A 19,309-nucleotide genomic window follows, 5' to 3' on the forward strand; every position below is an offset into this window, starting at 1 on the left:
CCAGAATGAAGTAAGTTCTTAACCCGAGGTACTACTGTATACAGGACCCAGCCAGGGGTGTATGTTAGTCTGTCTGTTTAATGAAAAGCAATCTTGAGGGGCTGTACTTTTCCATGAAATAGCTGAGACTGTGTGAATGCACACTTTAACTCTTTCCTTGCTGGCCATATTCCTGCTCATAAGCTGCCTTTTTCTGTGATTTTGATTATATTTGCCGTTATAAAAATATATTTTTATGTAATGTGTCATATGCCCCTTATTCTGCATGATACCACAAGTATATGTTGAACAAAATATTTCTAAAATTATTTCCTTTTCAAAGGACATTGATTAGAGCCTCAAAAGCTGGAAGAAATGCTAGATCTTTGACTTTCTCCATTCTCTTCACTGTTAATTTATCGAATTTGTTGTAAGATACCCTCCCAATGGAGACAATGCCTGAAGACATTGTTGGAAGCTGCCCAGAGTGGCTGAGGCAACCCAATCGGATGGGTGGGGAATGATGATGATGATGATGATGATGATAGCAGCAGCAAAGGAGTCGCAGATTTCTGATATATGCTCCCATCGTTTTCTTCTCCACACGCAGGCTACATTATCTTCATCTAATCGAGAAATGAAATCTATACTCACACTCTATTGGGATTGTAGTGGGAGTTACTCTGGCACTATACCAGTGCAACAGCTACCATATCCAATATATTCTCGGCCCTGAAAAGGGGTGGGAGGGGGAGATAAACAACTAGAAAATATTTTAAAAACCTCATAAAAATAGAAGACATGACCATAGAGTCTCAGTAGACTCTGCAAGTGCACCATCAATCAGGATCTGTGGTGCTACCACCCACATGCTACCCGCACATGGAGAGAGCCAATTAATTTATGATGATGGGGACACACACCCCACAGCTCCATAGCACCTCCCCTCCATCAGCCCCAATCACATAGCCTGCAATGATCCCACTTTTTCCAGTCCTACATGCAGAAGTTTTAATCCACTTCTGCTACTCACACCCAGCATTTGTAGCACAATGCACAAAAGGGGAAGACGAGGAGCCCTCAAATTACAGCTCCAACAGTTTCCTGTGTAGGACACCCATACAGAGCACACACAGCCATCTTTGGACAAGGGCCAAAGCAGCAGTGAGATTCTACTAGCTACCCGTCCCAAAGAAGCAGTCTGTAAGCAGTGGCTTCCTGACTTTGACCAGGGGCATGTTTGCAGATGAATCCGGGGTTTTTGGCAGAAGCTACCGGTAAGTACTACTTTGGTGGCCAATCTGGTTGGATGTCAGATAACTTGCCTCTTATCTACAAACATCCACAAAGCAGGTTTAGTTTCCTGCGATGATGGGGTGGCCAAAGGCAAGCCAGCTTTGAATGGCAAAGGGCACAGGCAGTGACTGTTGGTAAGCATCACAAGACAGTTTGTCCACCACAGTTAAGAGGCCACAAGGGATCTGTGACTAATCAGAACTCACAAGCGGATGACTGAGGTGTCCCTCATAAGGAAAAGAAGAATGCATTTTTAGACTTAATCCAATTACTGGTGGAAGATGTTTGCTGTAGGAAGCCTTTTTTCCCCTTTCTTGAAATTAATTCATTAATTAATAGTTGAATATAGGTATTGGACCATATGCTTGTGTCAGATATGGCAAAGGTTCTGGGAATTAATTAGACTTGCACTTCTGTTGCAGATTATGCAAATACCCACTCACATACTTGGCTACTGCTGTGGGAGTAAGATTGTTTTCCTCTGGTATGTTTGTAGTAGCACCACACACATTGCTCAGAGCAAAACCAAACTAGGCACACAGTTCTGGTCGTATGTAGTGTTCCAGATAAATGGAATTTCTCAATAATGATGCACCCATGCAGCAGCATTCATTTCTCTTGTGCACCTTTGAAATGCCTGTCCCCTTAAAGTCCAAGGAACACTTTACTAAATGAGCAGTGGGTGGAGGAGCACTGCACCCGAGGCGATCAAACTTACTGCCATTCCACCATTCCACTAGTACAGAGGTTTTCAACCTTTTTGAGTCCACAGCTCCCTTAACCAACTACATTCTTTCTGGGGCACCCCTGTGCGGCTTAGGAGCCCTGTTATGTCACCTCTTGCCTTCTGTCCCCCTTTCTTGAACAACCTCCCCTGTGGAGTGTTCCCTCAGCTTCTTCTTCTTTCCCCTCCTTGGAAGTCCTCCAGGCAGCTGCTGCTCCCCCCCCCCCCGGTCTCTGAGCTGCCCCCCTGCCCCCAAAGAGAGAAGCCTCCTCACTCTGCCCCAAAGGGGCCTGGGACTTGTCTGTCCATTCCCAACAGCAAGGGCTGGCAGACTGGTTGGCTGGGGTACCTTGCCCACTTGCTTGCTTGCCGACAGGCTGCTTCAGCTCCTGGCAGCCAACACCTCCTGACCAGCTCTAGAGGCACCATTTGCCTGTGGAGCTTGTAGCCAGGGCTGCTGCAACAAACAGCTGTGCAAGCCTTTGGGAGGCAGAGAAATGAGAGGGCATCAGAGGAAGGAAGGAAGGAAGGAAGGAAGGAAGGAAGGAAGGAAGGAAGGAAGGAAGGAAGGAAGGAAAGAGTGACAGAGGCCAGTGTTGTCCGTGGCACCCCAGGGTGACACAGCACACCGGTTGAAAACCACTGCACTAGTAGGATCTGAAGCCAGATCCTACTATACTAGGGTGGGGAAAAGGATTCCTTACCAATCACTCTAGCAACACTGCATGAAGCAGTGCCAAAGCCCTTTCTGAACAGTATCTGGATGAAGGAGATCCTGAAAAGGGGAAGGCAAATGTGTGGGGCAGTCTGAAACTATCTTGTACCTTGGACACTGGTTGAATAGACAGCAGGGTAGCATGTGCAATGTCTCTTATGGCACAAAACCAAGTTTGGAAGACTTACTGTTTGTCATGGAACTTGAAAGGATACAGAAGCCTGCCTGGAATGGTTAGTTCAACAACCCCACAGAGGAACAGCGGGGAACATCCTGGTCATTGCTGCTGATCATGGAGCGGGCCTCTCTCACGATCAGCATGGAATGGAGTGTGGGATATATTCTAAATCTGGGAGAGAGCAGCCTGCAGAGAGCAAAGGAAGTAACAGAACGGAAATAAAAAGCAATAATTAGGAGCAGGCGGACATAGTCCCTGGACCTAGATGCAAGTAAGATTTTTTAAGGTTAGAGAGGAGATGGAGGTGTCATATGGGTGCTTAGTTAGTACTCATGCATCAGCCTCCCCTTCACCCCCTGAGTATACTTCCAAATTCCCCATGGAGTTTGCAGGGGAACTCTGACTATTTGCAGGCACAGCTTGCATACAGGCTGTGATACTGCAAGTCATATGTTCTCACAAGTGTTTGGCCAGTAGCAGCAATAGTTAGATCAGAGTGCCTCGCCCTTGCTAAGAGAGAGTTTAGTTGATATGGGAGGCTCTGCTCTCTGCTGTTGGGATGGAACAGTGCTAATGCAATACAGTTGAGAAAAAATGCAGTAAAGGGGTGCGAGACATATAAAATTGCTGCAGCAGTTATACATTATTATATGTGATCCTTCTTGTTAGCTATACAGGGTACTCTGTCCTGCCCCTCCCCCCATTGGAGTGGAATGGGAATTGCTGTTGAACATTTGTGTCTGGAGTCTCAAAGTGTAGTATCAGGGAAATATTAGTAATGTGTGTTGTGAGGTCAGGCTATTTTCTCTGTTTCCCATCACCAAAGTTCCCCTGTGAGTTGTAGTCCCATAGCACAGACCCTTGGAGTTGTGATCTTTCACTGTGGGGTTTATATACTGTTTCAGTGTGTTGTGATTCGGTTACACCATGTCCTGTTCCTTGTTGTGGCTAGGCAGTTGTCAATGCAGGACTGTTTCTTTTATTTTCCTCCCTCCCATTGAAGTCAATAGAAGGGAACTTTGCTCCAGGTCTGGGGCTGGTGCAAAGGTGTGCCATTAGTGAGGTGTGTTTCTGTGGATTAAAGAGGTATAGCGTTCTCGTCCCATGTACTGCCCATAAGCCACCCATGAGTCCATCCAGTTTCAACTGGGGTGTCTTCACTGCCATAATAGCACTGCCAGCAGTATGTACCACTGATATATCAGATGACTTTCACCAGATTATCCACTATTGGCTCAGTTTTATGTGAAGCAGCAACCATCAATTGCTCCAGACTTCTTGTCCAGTCTTTCCCTGACCTATAAGATCAGACCCTGTCTTCGTTTGCCTGACTCTCCTGAATTCTTGTGTTCATATGCTTGTTTTGCTGTTTTACCGGTTTTCTGATGTATTTTTGTTTGTTGTTTTTAGGCTGTACTCCACTGAGAGGTTTTTAAAAATTAAAGTGCTTTATACACACACACACACACACACACACACACACACAAATAAATAAATAAATAAATAAATAAATAAATAAATAAATAAATAAATACAATTATGGCAGTGGCATATTTGTTGTTCTTCTGGTATAGTGGAGCATCTTTCAAATCCTGCAGTCCCTCAACCAGTGAATAGGTACAGTTGTGCCTTCATGCCAGTGAGTAACAGGCCTGTGGGAAGGGTTGGTATCGCCACTTCTTGCAGTGGTGCCAGTTTGCCATGGAGCTTAAAATAGTTTACTTTACATTTCAAACTCAGAGCATGTAATTTAAAATCTCTAGAATCCTACCTTTCATTTTGAAAATATGTGTGTAGCTTAAAGACATCCTATTACAGTGGTACCTCGCAAGACGAATGCCTTGCAAGACGAAAAACGCGCAAGACGAAAGAGTTTTCCGTTTTTTGAGTCGTTCCGCAAGACGAATTTCCCTATGGGCTTGCTTCGCAAGACGAAACGTCTTGCGAGTTCTTTCGAGTTTGTTTCCTTTTTCTTAAAGCCGCTAAGCCGTTAATAGCCACTAAGCCGTTAATAGCTGCTAAGCCGTTAATAGCCGCTAAGCCGTTAATAGCCACTAAGCCGCTAATAGCCGTGCTTCGCAAGACGAAAAAACCGCAACGGATTAATTTCGTCTTGCGAGGCACCACTGTATAATATAAATATAAACTGCAGAATAGGCTTTTGGGCCACATAACATTCTACTGGATTTTCCATCTCCTTATGAAAGGTAGCTAGCTGCCTTATACCAGGACAAATTATTAGCACATCTAGTTTGGCTCTAAGTGCTCTGTGTGCCTATTCAAAATCATCAGGAGATTATGAGGTCTGGAAGCAGTGATTTCAGCTATGAAGCAATGAAGTGTGCAGGATCATTCCCTTCCACTCCCTCGTCAAAAAAAAAGAAAGGTGTAAATTAATGCTCCTATTTAAGTTTTATGCATCTTCAAGCTTGTTGCTTTTATCTATATTTTCTTTTCCAGTTCTTTTATCTGTTTGTCATGGATTTGGCTTAATTCTTCTGTTGCTATAGTTGCTTTTGTTAGAATCAAGCCTTGTGTTATGTTCTGTTAGTTTCATTTCCATGTCCTCATGACCACTGCTCCTTGTGCATTTTTCTAATCTATGGGTTGTGCCAAAGAAGATTCCAGCAAAACAGTCAGATTATCCGGGATCACTGTCCTTCGTTGTTATTCATTTACTACCTCGGTACCATGAACGCCTAAAAAGTTTTACCGCTTAGCCCACAGGATAGCTTCTATTACTTTGTTTCAACCATAGACCTATTACTTCTACTGACTTTCAAAGATTGACAGATGTGTGTTCATTTGTTTTCAAATATATTAGAGAATTTACAAGTGTGCACATTTTGTTTTTGTTGTACTAAATCATTTATATTATGCAATAAGAACTACAGTGCTATCTAGTATACTGGTCTTTGTGTTGCTTGTGTTGTTTGTTGTGTTAAGTTTGCAACACAGGGGTTTGTTGTTCTGTATTGGTGATGCTTTCTAACTTGACTATAAATTACTTGTAGTCAAGATGAGAACAGATACGGTCAAGTTTGATGATGACACCAAATTGTTCAGGTTGATAAAAACAAAAAGTAATTGCAAGGAACTCCAAAAGGATCTTTCCAAATTGAGTGAATGAGTGATATGTGATTCAATGTAAGCAAATGTGAAGTGATGCATATTGGGGCAAGAAATCCTAATTTCATGTACATGCCAATGGGGTCTGAACTGGTGGTGAGTGACAAGGAATGAGACCTCAGGGTTATGATAGATATTGATTACAGTGTTGACCCAGTGTGCAGCAGCTGTGTAAAAGGCAAATTCCATCTTGAGGATCATTAGGAAAAGGATTGAAAATAAAACTGCGAATAGGATAGTGCTGTTTTTCAGTTATACAGTGTGACTGTACTTGGAATACTATGTGTACTTCTGGTTGCAGCACCTCAGAAAGCCTATTGTAGAGCTGGGAAAGGTGAAGAAAGGGGCAAGGAAAATGATTAAGGGGCTGGAGCAACTCCCCTATGAAGAAAGGTTACAACATTTGGTGGTTTTTAGTTGGGGGGGGGAGCAAGTAAGTGGAAACATGAAAAAAGGTGTATAGGAGTATCCACTGTGAGAAGAAAGTGGATAGAGAGGCTTTTCCCACCTGTCTAATGTCCAGTGGAGCTGACTCCAGGGCAGACAAACGGAAGTGCTTCTTCACACAGCACATAATCTATTAAATATATTTCCACTGGATTTAGTGATGGCCACCAACTTGGATGGCTTTAAAAGGGAATTAGGCAAATTAATGGAGAATAGGGCTATCAATGACTACAACCATCATGGTTTTGCATCTAGCATCTGAGGCAGTATGCCTCTGAATACCAGTTTCTGGGAATCATCAATAGAAAGAGTGCTGTTGCACTCAGATCCTGCTTGCAGGCTTCCCATAGGCAAACAGGGTGCCTTTGATCTAATCCAGCAGGGCTCTTCTAACGCTCTTAGCCATTAAAATGGGTAGCAAATAGCACCCTCTGGATGCTGCTGACTTACAACTCCCACCATGCACATTTATCTGTTAATGTATTTCTTGGTTACTTACTGTTATTACAATTGTCACATTTTAGTACTCGCCCTTCACCCTAAGGCCCCAGAGTGAGTTACATTTATTAAAGCATAATATTACACAATATTTAAAACAGTACAGAGTAACTTAGATACAAAAATAAGGTGGGTCCTAAAAATACAAACCTCAGGTGTCGAAAGCCCAGGGTTAAGATAATAGTAGTGTCAGCAGTAATAAAAATGAAGTACTTGACTGATTTTCGAAAGTGAAATGAATTAATTGGTGACAATAAATTGGAAAATTAATTTAGAATTGGTAAAATTTATTTACAGGTGGGAGACAGAAAGAGGGGATCTTGATACACAGCCTGAGGGCGACAGTAGCTGTCTCCAAGCTCCTTGCTACTCTGGAAATGATATGGCTGGTTGCCACTACCCCTTCACTCAAGCCACAAGGGCTCAGCTTGCTCTCTGCTCTGCATGGCCCATTGATGTCAATCTACTGTTCTTTACCATCCTTTCACAGGGAGTCAAGCAGGTCACCACAACCCATTCTTGTTCCTTCTTTCCCTCTTCTCTCTGTTCCTTGTTTTCTTTCACCCACCAGCCATCCAGATTGCAATGGGGAATGATAGCGGGGTGATAGGGGGCATCATTCAGAGGCCTTTAACTTCCCATGACTATCAGTGTGTGTGTGTTTCTTAATGGTTTTTACCACCATTGATTGGGAGGAAAATCACACTCTCTTCATTCTAGTGGAAGGATGTAATTTTTCCACATTGCTGAAGAGTGGGTCAGAGAAACCTGTCTGCTCTAATGCTCTGTCATTACAGCCAAGAAGGCACAATTTTCTTCCCCATTGGCAGTGGCAACACAATTAAGAAACACGGTTGTCAATATCCTCACTGAGAAGCTGATCAGAATTCAAGTGCTAACAACAATTTTTTTATTTGGCCAAAACCAATTATTGAGAGTTACAGGAGCTTCATGGGGTCATTTTATGACCTAGGATAGATTTACCCCATTGTCTAAAGTTTTTTGTACTTTCTGATGAGTATCAGTTATTTATGCCTGGCCTCTTCCTCTTGTTTCGAATGTGCAGGGTAGCATTGGTGACTCCCCCACCATACACAGAAGCCAGTAAAACTTTATTCTCACTTGGATGCCAGTAGACTTTATGAGTTATATGAGGAAGCTCCTTGTAAGGTGGACATCAAAATCATCAGACTATTTAGAAATCATGAAGCCTAATTGCATCAAGTTCTTCATTTGCATTATCATTTTTAAATCATTTGTGTATAGTGCATTCACAGTTTCCTGACTTTTCATTTTTGTTTGACAAATCTTAAAATAAAAATTGATACTATTCACCATTTCATTAAGACCTGAAGATAATACATGATTGATATCCACCCTCTTTGGAAACATATTCTGTGATTGTTTGTTTCATTCTATTGTCATGGCAATGGCTGGGAGTTGTATTTTGGGCCTCTTGTGAATAAGACTGAATTTTTCTCCCTCAAGGCACCTCAACCTTGCCTAGAGAAACTGCATACTACAGATTTAGTGTTATGTTTCAAGTCATGGATTTATATCTCTGTCATGTTCTGACATCCCTCACACCCTTGGGGATTAACCTCTGAGGTCAGGGAGACTGTGAGATTCACAGAATCATCACTTCTCAGCTGTTTTGTAGTTTAGGCATAATGGTATATAGCCCATGATGGGCCCTTTGGTGTTGGGAGGTAGTCTAGCAGGATCCATATTGGCCAGCAGTGGTGGAAGTTGCACCAGTAATTCCTGCTGGTTTTAGGCCTGCTGCTGCCAGTATAAGCCAACAGGCGTTAAGTAAAGAAGTGCTTCTGCTTTAAATCGGTAGAACTGCTATCCCATGCAGTCTACTTTGTTCATGTGGTTACCAGACTCTTTCCCAGAACAGAACTGTACTATTCTCTTCCATTCACCTTCCAGTTCCCTCCTCTAGGGTTTCAATTCTGCTGCACTTAACAGAGAGGAGGCATGATTGAAAGACTGCAGCAGCATGGGGGTGAGGATTGTAGTATTCTGCCAAAGTGTTTGTATAGATATTTTGCGTATGCTCCAATGTATGGAAATCCTGTCTTCTTCAGATCTTCTCTATATGGCTCCATACATTTATGGAGTAGGGGTGGATTTCAACAGTTCTTCTTGAAAGTCTTGTTTTAACTTGTACTGAGCCATTAAATCTGTCAACTATATATAGTTATCAACTCAGACTGAACCCCAACTCCACCCCACATATTCCCCTAGTGACACTCCACGGTCTAGCATCACTTCACATGTAAGTGAAAATTTGGCGGACGTATTGAGCTTGGATCACAAATTAACTTTGTGGGATCTTTCCGTTCTTAGGGAAAGGGTTGTCTCTCATTACAAACATATTTAGTAGAAACTCATATGCAGAAAAAGAACAGATGTCCTGGACTAATATTTGTGTGAGGTCACTTCATGCATATTATTTTAAAAAGGGATCCATATTATTTTAAACAACTTTTACATGCCTATGTTTTAACTGTGATCTACTGAACATGGTAGAGCACATTTGTAGTAATAAACTGTTGAGTTTATACAATTCCACTCTGCTTCAGTTAGGAAGCAAGGCAGTCAAGCAAACACACTTGCACTTGCTTTGTTTACAAATAATTCCAGCTTTGTGAATTTTGGACAACACAGTATGTACTATTTATGAACAGAACAGTTCCTCGTGGATGCTAGATTAATGAATTGTGGTTAGTCATTAAATTGTTATTGACAATTAAACAACTATCCAGGCTGCACAAACAGTTTTTAATGTAATATTCTGCTAGTGAAATTTGAGGCATCGTCATGTCACACTCTGCCTAATATCCTCACACATCTATATTACTTTAATGTAATTTATTATTTTAATAAGAAAACCACCTTGAGGTCCATTCGGGGGCTGAAAGTCAGGGCATAAATTTTCTAAAATAAAATATACAATCATTTAAAATATATGTCCTTTCATCTGAAGGAGGATGTCAAATGAAACATTTAGAGGCAGTTTGAAATGCACAGCCCACAAAACACCTTTCAAAGGACTCTGGAAGACCTGACAACCAGCTGTTGTCTTGTGAAGCCTATGGCAAAGTCTCCACCAGTCCGATCTTGTGGAACACTTTACAAGGGGCCTTGCTGATAGTCAGGTTTTTTGAAGCCCTTTGCCAAAGGGCCTTGCATGTGCCACCAAGCAGCTGATTGGCACTTTATGTGATATATGATGTCAGGTGTGGGACAGATGAGTGTGACTTGACCAAAATGTCCAAGCAGGTGAAATAGGGGAAGGCCTGGTGGGCCTAATTAAGCCTGGTGGTCAGAGGTTCCGCACTCCTGCATTAAAGGATGTACTTTTTCAAATAAAGGTGCATCTCTTACAAAGTTATTTTAATTATATTTAGTAGCTTCAGAATGACTGGTAAAAATCCAGAAGTATGGTTACAGCATATGAGCAGTTCTCTACTTGCCAGAGAATTTATAAAATGTTGCTTGATACCCATGCCAATAGATTTAATATTATTTCTACTCCAGTTTCATCTGTGGGGTACAACCCAAACATGATTAGGGGTTAAGATATCAAAATTGCAGATATTTTTACACTAGTCACAAATGTGCTGTTTAGTTCTCTGGTTCTCCAAACCAGCACTGATTTTTGCCTTTTCTGCATTATACTTCATGTGCCAATTGGTCAGCCTTTGTGATGCTTTGTTGAACAGGAGGATTTCCCCCACAGGCACTGCAGTCACTCATGTTCTCAATTAAAATAGTGTCTGTATAATGAGGAACACTCCGTTCTGTTATCAGCATAGCTTATTTACCTATCATTCAGCTGTGCTGAGAGCAGCTCTGGTCTGATGGCCTTCCACCTCATGAGAAGTAGTCCTTCTGGGTCACCTTCAGACTGCTCATCATACACGCTAAGTTTTCCATCAATTAGCCCTCTTATTCCTTGCTTTTGTTAGATCCTTTACTTCACATATGCAAGGTAGTGTCCATGTCTTCATCCCTTATGTCTTGAACAAATGCATAGTCTTGCACAGCATGGTGGAAGCTTCTGAAACATTACCAGAGGTTTTCTGTGCTTTTTAAAAATCATAAATAAGCCATTTTTATTTTATGGATTCTCATTTTTCTTTCTCTGATGTCATACGGAGTTTCACACACTTACCATTTCTATTTAATAGTGAAAATGCTTTCATACACAAAACTTAAGTAACGTTTTCTCCACCCAAAAGTGATAGAAGGAAAGCTCAACCACCTGGCTAGAATTACTGGATGTTGGATATATCTAAAGAAGAGGTAGGTATACCTGTGGTGCCTTTCATCATGGCCTTGGCATGTATGGTCCTATAGGCATGTTTGTGGTCTGAGACAGGCTTTAATACAATTGCTTTTGCTAAAAAGATCTACCCAACAAGCACTTGGCAAGGGATTGCCGCTCCATTTGTGAGACTGCGTGTCGGTATTACTTGCGGAAGAATAAATGTTGCGAAAATCCAAATGTTCTCAAAAAAACAATATAGATGTATTATGATATCTTGGCTGACTTTACTGGCATATTAACTTAGTGTTGGTTTCAAATTTCACCAACTGAAAGCTGCTCTTTAAAAACATTTGTGAATAATTGCTGTATTGTCAATAAATATTTTAATGACTATTTGCAAGCTTGAAAACCTAAGGTAATACCTGCAAGACAATTCGAATAAAAATACTGTAAAGCTAATTGTTATCCATTATGTTATACAGAATGTATACTTATAAATTTATAAGTATAACATTATACTTATTTTTAAGTGGATCACAGCCAAGGCATGTTCCCTGAACAAAGGGACCTTCCAGAGCCTTGCTGTTTTTGGGTAGGATTCAATCACATACCAGCAAATTCAGGTTTGATTTGGTACTCTTTCACAACAAACTCACTTCCCTGAAGAATCAGATTTTTAATGATAAAGTAGCAGGTACATGCACTGGAAAATGTGGGATAACGCTTGCCACACTATCTTATAACTTTGCCACAAGCAAATCAGAATGCATGCTCAATAAATAACTGATGTAATGCAACCTCCCCACAAACTTTATGCAAACAAATCTGGATAGATGCTCAATATCCAGGGTTTCTGGAAGTAACAAAAGAGTTTAAAATACTAATTCTTGCAAGTGATCTCAGACAGGGGGCTGAAAGTCTGGGCTTCAGGGACAAGAATGGACTGTGATTTGAAACTCCAACAGCCATTCCTTAGGGATGTCAAAGCCCATTAGGGTTCATTTTTCATCCAGCCTCAGAAGTTTGGCTAGAATTGTGTCTTGTTGTTTTGTATGTTTGTATGTATGTTTACTTGGATTTATAGTCAGTCTCATTGATTGTGTTTTAATAATAATAATAATAATAATAATAATAATAATAATAATAATAATAATTTATTATTTATACCCCGCCCATCTGGCTGGGCCTCCCCAGCCACTCTGGGCGGCTTCCATAAAAACCAAAACTACAGTAAAATATCACACGTTAAAAACTTCCCTGAACAGGGCTGCCTTAAGATGTCTTCTGAATGTCAGGTAGTTGTTTATCGCTTTGACATCTGCTGGAAGGGCGTTCCACAGGGCGGGCGCCACTACCGAGAAGGCCCTCTGCCTGGTTCCCTGTAGCTTTGCTTCTCGCAATGAGGGAACCGCCAGAAGGCCCTTGGCGCTGGACCTCAGCGTCCGGGCAGAATGATGGGGGTGGAGACGCTCCTTCAGTTATACTGGACCGAGGCCGTTTAGGGCTTTAAAGGTCAGCACCAACACTTTGAATTGTGCTCGGAAACGTACTGGGAGCCAATGTAGGTCTTTCAAGAGCGGTGTTATATGGTCTCGGCGGCCGCCCCCAGTCACCAGTCTAGCTGCCGCATTCTGGATTAGTTGTAGTTTCTGAGTCACCTTCAAAGGTAGCCCCACGTAGAGTGCATTGCAGTAGTTCAAGCGGGAGATAACCAGAGCATGCACTCTGGCGAGACAGTCCACAGGCAGATAGGGTCTCAGCCTACGTACCAGATGGAGCTGGTAAACAGCTGCCCTGGACACAGATTTGACCTGTGCCTCCATGGACAGCTGTGAGTCCAAAATGACTCCCAGGCTGCGCACCTGGTCCTTCAGGGGCACAGTTACCCCATTCAAGACCACGGAATCCTCCACACCTGCCCGCCTCCTGTCCCCCAAAAACAGTACTTCTGTCTTGTCAGGATTCAACCTCAATCTGTTAGCCGCCATCCATCCTCCAACCGCCTCCAGACACTCATGCAGGACCTTCACCGCCTTCACTGGTTCTGATTTAAAAGAGAGGTAGAGCTGGGTATCATCCGCATACTGATGAACACCCAGCCCAAACCTCCTGATGATCTCTCCCAGCGGCTGCATGTAAATCCAGCGGCTGCATTATAGTGACTGCAAGGGTGTTAGATGCTGTGTTTTAGGGACTGGAACTGGTTTTCTGGCAAGGATGTTGATTATAACCCTCTGTTGTTAACCATGTAAAAGTTGGATGGTTTTAACAAGACAAATTGCAGAGAGCTGTCTTGAAGACTTGTGACAACTGTTAGACCAAAAGAATCACATTTTGCTCATTATTCTTTTGAGGAATCAGCATTATAGGTGGCCTGTCCCCCACCATTGGATCAAATAACAACTAAAACTTCTATACACAATGTAGGTGTCAGGTATTTCTCCAAAGAGATTTACTGCAACCATTTCCTCCCAATCCAAAAAGCAGTGACATAGAAATGACCCCCACACCCCATAAAGCTGGCAAGGCACTGAAGCAACAGGAATTTTCTCATACATCAAGCCCACTGCTGCAGAAAATGTTGCTCTCTTTGCTTTACAGAAATACAATGTGAGTTAGCGGGTATCATAGTGTCACCATGCATAGGATTTACAGTGGTACCTCGGGTTACAGACGCTTCAGGTTACAGACACTTCAGGTTACAGGCTCTGCTAACCCAGAAATAGTACCTCGGGTTAAGAACTTTGCTTCAGGATGAGAAAAGAAATCATGCTCTGGCGGCGCGGCAGCAGCGCCATTAGCTAAAGTGGTACCTCAGGTTAAGAACAGTTTCAGGTTAAGAACAGACCTCCAGAATGAATTAAGTTCTTAACCGGAGGTACCACTGTACACTGTTCTGAAGCTACTGATCCTGTAACTGCTGTGCCCTGCTTCAAACTGCTTCTGCTTCTCTCCATTGCGACTGGTATACGTGTATGTCAGCAATTTTCAAACTCCCCCCACATCCCATGAATCATTTGAAAGTTGCTGAAGGTATTGGTGGACCACTTAATTATTTTTTGGCCTCTTCTTGCAATTTTAATTCCATAGAAATTTGTAATACATTAAAGTACAATATGAGAAATAAAAGGAGCAATAAAAATAAATGTGAATATTTAATGCAATGGATGTCCCATCTCCCACCTTCAAACACAAATCCAAAGACACACCGTGGACCATTTGAATGAAGCTTGCAGCACTGGCAGTCCGTGGATCACAGTTTGGGACACCCTGGTGTGTAAGACATGCAGTCATGTTGCTCAGAACACTTGGTTGCTAGCATGAGGTCCAAGATTTAAAATCAGGGCTGTGTATAAACTCTGTGATAAAGCTTTCACTAGCACAGGCTGACATAACAAAAACCTCACAGGCCAATTCCACCACCCCTCCGCCCCCAATTATTTGTAGCTCCCTTGAATAATTTGAATACCCATTCCTTGTGGGTCTTTCTCACCCTAATCAAGTCAAGCAGTTATAGTCGGGATAGAAGAATTGTATAATCTGCATTGCTCCTTCTTGGATCTAGAGGTGTGAGGTGCTGCTGCCAGAATCTGCATGCCTGCTTCAACCACAAGCCACCCCTACTGCATGGCTTCTTTTGTGTCTGAGATCTTGGCTGTGAGTTCTAGAAGACCTGCTCCTGCCTTGCACCTGGCCTGGGAGGACGGGACCCAGCTACAGAAGCTGAGGTTGCTGAACAGATTACTAGGTTGGAGTACTGTTTGTGGGGCAAGGATGAGGGTTGTTGGCGGGGTTGTTACTGTTATTGATATTAGTTTTTGTATCTTTATTTTTAGATCTTACCATGATTTATATGGAAATGGTTCAATTTAGTTGCATACTTTTGGTTGTGCTTTTTATTGTTTATGCCTACTTGTGTTATACAGTGGTACCTTGCAAGACGAATGCCTCGCAAGACGAAAAACGCGCAAGACGAAAGAGTTTTCCGTTTTTTGAGTCGCTCCGCAAGACGATTTTCCCTATGGGCTTGCTTCGCAAGACGAAATGTCTTGCGAGTTCTTGCGAGTTTGTTTCCTTTTTCTTTAAGCCGCTAAGCCGTTAATAGCTGCTAAGCCGCTAAGCCGCTAATAGCCGCTAAGCCGCTAATAGCCGCTAAGCCGCTAATAGCCGTGCTTCGCAAGACGAAAAAACTGCAAGACGAAGAGACTCGCGGAACGGATTAATTTCGTCTTGCGAGGCACCACTGTATTTGTAATTATGTAAAATAAATCCATGTTGTAAGCCACCTTGAGCATGGTTTTAACTATAGAAAGGCAGCCTACAGGTCAAATGATGTGTGTATGTTTGTATTCCCTCTGCATATGAATTGTTGGGAGAGTGAAAATGTTATGTTCTGTTGTTGTCACTGAGGTGAGCATGAAAGAACAAACATAAGGAACCAAATGATAGAGAAGAAAACACGGTAAAAAGGAAGAGTGGAGGGAAAATGGTGGTGCACATAGATCTGTGAGATAAAGAGAAGAAGAGAGGCAGCAGGGAGGTGAGGATGCAAAAAGACTTGTGAGATGGGAAACAAAAATAAGAGTAGGTGTTGGATTTTGTCTGTAGAAATTCAGATGTTTGGATTTATAAGGGTCAGTGGCCTGCTTATTTATCCTTACGGGGCAAATCAAAACTTTTAAGATGGCAAAGGAATGTTTAGGACTGTATATAATGAATCATTTAAAGTTAATGTATACAGACAAAACTGTGTTACAAAATGCTAGCCAAACTACTGATGTCACCGTCTTATATTAATAAAAGTATAAAAGTCACCCTCAGAATGCTTTGAATTATATGCCCCTGCTCTAAGGCAGACATAATCTGGAGCAAGATATTCTGCATTAAGGATCACCTTGGTACAGATTCTTTCTTGAGCAGCTAGGCAGTGAGAGAGGAATGAGACAAGTGGCAGAACTATAGTAAGGTGGAAGTTTGTATTGTCCTCTAAAGATTAAGGTACTCCTGATTTTTGCTAGTGCCAATGCCTGAAAGAAGTCTGAGTAACTGGAAACTTTCTACAGAGGGAAGACACACACATTGCTATTATCATATTAGTTCGAATGGCTTATTGTTCTAGCTCTTGAATGTATACACATTTACTTATTAAATAATTAATTAGCAACAGAACCCAACTTATTAAACAGCTCCCACCACATATCGTTAACAGCAGGAAGTGAACCAACAACAAATAAAATGATCCGTTAATACTGAATGGCCTCGTATAAAGATCCTGGGAAGGATTCAATATTGTGCTCTTACAATTTCTCCGTCAGTACAAGCATTTCAGCTTTCCCAGTGGAATAATCTAGTCTCCTCCTCCTGCATTCTGCTCTGGGGGTTCTTCAGACCCCATCCTTCCCACCCCTGAGCCAGTGCGGGGGGCGGGGAGAGGAGGAGAGGGAGGAAAGTCCCTTGCACTAGCAGAACTCATTGCACTGACTCCTGCTAGCACACCTACTTAGTTGAATCCAGCCCACTGCTCTTCTGTCAGACTCCCTGCAGTTGCTTTGAAGCTGCTGTGTGCCATCAACACTCAATGCCAGAGTTATGATCTGTGGCTCTTCTCTCGGGGATTATTGTGAAAGTATTTGATGCCTCTTTGTTTTTCCATAGCCGTTCCAGTTGAAATCCTTTCTTCTCTCCTTCCCTCCTCGCCGTCTGTGTTCTGCAAAGCTATTTTTCTCTTCTCAATTAACTCCCTTCCTCTTCTTGTCAATTGCCATGGATCCTTCCTTCCCATTTTTCATGTGCAACTTGCTCCCACATTCTGCTCCAGTAGGGATTTGCACTAGTTACACACACACACACACACACACACACACACACACTTGGGTGCCATTAAAATGCTATTGCTTAAGAAAATGAAAACTTAACTTAATAGCTTGCATTGTGCTTCCTTCCCCTTTCCTCCACAGAACATCCCTACTCTGGGAAGTGTAGCAATAACCATGGTGCTCCACAATTGTGATGAGGTAGCAGTGGCTGGATTTGGTTATGACATGAGCTCTCCAAATGCACCACTACATTACTATGAAAACATCAAGATGTCTGCCATCAAAGAGGTAAGGTACTCTATGTTCAGTAGGCAGTAGCCTTGATAACTAAATCCATGTTCAGAAGCAGAATATCTCTGAATGCCAGGTGCAGGAAACAAACAATGGGGGAGGGCTGCTCTCTTCCTACACTTCTCATTGATTTCCTGAAGGCATGTATTGGCCACTTTTAGAAACAAGATGGTAGACTTTGTGGACCCTTGAACTGAGCCAGCTATTTATAAAGCAAAATAGTTAACTAGTGGTTTTCCCTCCATGGAGGAAGCTAGAAAAGACAACAAAGCAAATCCAATATCACCTGGATGTTGTGCTGCTAGGAACTCATACAAATAGTGGAAGCTCATATTTCATGGTACCGCTCAAAGGATTCCTTTACAGCAGAATCCTGTGTTTTTTTCACTTCCCGACCAGCCATTATAAAGGAAAAGGTACAGGAAAGTGTGATAGAGAACAGATAATTTAGAAGAACAATGAGGGCCTTCGCAAGGCGTTGTTGGCCATTTTCCATTTATGTAACTTACAATTGCTACTTAAGTGACATCCAAGCTACAGACCCAAACTGGTTTTAAATAGTTTGTAACCATCATGGTTTTCCCAGAACAATGCTGAAAAACCATATAATTTTGTGAGGCTATTGATAAGTTTTTTTAATTGGAGATCCCTAAATGGAACTATATTTGGGGGGGGGGGAGTGCATCCTATAGGGCGAAAAATACGGTATGTGGACCAGGGGTGGGGAACCACAGGACCAGGGGCCAGATGCAGCCATTCAAGCCATTCTGTCTGGCTCTCAGGACTCTTCCCAGACTGTACCCTTCAATGGCCCCATTCTGCACTGTCTCAGTTGCTTTTGGAGTCATACTTGCTGCTCCACTCACTTTTGCCTCTGACCCTGCTCACCAGTGGCATAGAGCCCGTGGAAGGTTGTCCATGAGGGTATGTGTCCCTCAGGTTGAAAAAGGTTCCCCACCTCTGGTGTAGAAGGCAGGACAGATTAACTTACCCTTCCTTACTCCCATTCAGCAGTGAAACAATTTGTCCCATATCTGAACTATTTTTGCTGCAAAAAAATTTATGGAGATGAATATTTGCCTTATGGCTGCTACAGGCTAAAGTAATCTGTGAGATGCACCTGATTGTCAGTAAAAATGACAGGCAAATGCAGCTGTTATGGACAGACCAGTCTTCAATAAAGGTAAAGGTAAAGAAACCCTGACAGTTAAGTCCAGTTGCGAACAACTCTGGGGTTGCGGCACTCATGTAGCTTTACTGGCCGAGGGTGCCGGTGTTTGTCCGCAGACAGTTTTTTTCGGGTCATGTGGCCAGCATGACTAAGCCGCTTCTGGCGAAACCAGAGCAGCGCACAGAAACGCTGTTTACCTTCCCGCCGGAGTGGTACCTATTTATCTACTTGCACTTTGACGTGCTTTCTAACTGCTATGTTGGCAGGAGCTGGGACCAAGCAATGGGAGTAAAGTAATCTGTGAGACGCACCTGATTGTCAGTAAAAATGACAGTCAAATGCAGCTGTTATGGACAGACCAGTCTTCAATAGAGTCCAACATTAAAGCATCCTTGACCTGCAAACCATACTAATGGAGGAGCTGCTCACTGATATATGAGGAGCTCTGTAGACAAAGGTGCAGGAGGATCACCAGCCTTTATGAAGTATCCCTGCCTTCCCATAAGGATTCCAGGTTACATGCAGAACCATTAGAAAGAGGTATGAAGAATGAATTGCTTTCACGTCATCTCCCATGTAGATTGCCTTTTCTCATTATCTGGTCTATGGGTACCAGGCTAATCCTCACCTCTCAAACCCAAGTTCTCTTAGGTTTCATTTCCCCTAATACAAGCAGAGCCATCTGCTCCCAAGTATCAATATTTAATTCTTCTCTAGCCTTCTCTTCTCCCCTCTGGACTAATTGTTTATAATATTATGGAATCTAACTACATGAGAGGGGAT

General features: G+C 42.5%; 1 protein-coding gene across 12 annotated transcripts in view; it reads left to right on the top strand.

The window, feature by feature from the left end:
- The window catches only part of ST3GAL3 (ST3 beta-galactoside alpha-2,3-sialyltransferase 3), a 165,477-nt gene that overhangs the window by 126,799 nt on the left and 19,369 nt on the right, over positions 1 to 19,309 (top strand). For 10 of the 12 annotated variants that reach the window (XR_014527878.1, XR_014527879.1, XR_014527880.1 and 7 more), the window contains one exon: positions 17,206 to 17,352. The exons of the other annotated variants lie outside the window; for them this stretch is intronic. Coding sequence is in view for 7 of the 10 variants with exons in the window: in XM_083510791.1 (XP_083366917.1) it covers positions 17,206 to 17,352 (147 nt within the window). In the remaining 3 variants the exon portion in view is untranslated. The remainder of the gene's footprint in view (positions 1 to 17,205; positions 17,353 to 19,309) is intronic. 12 annotated transcript variants of the gene reach the window in all.

The sequence above is a fragment of the Podarcis liolepis genome (genome assembly GCF_965112155.1).
Source record: "Podarcis liolepis genome assembly, chromosome: 6".
NCBI lineage: Eukaryota > Metazoa > Chordata > Lepidosauria > Squamata > Lacertidae > Podarcis > Podarcis liolepis.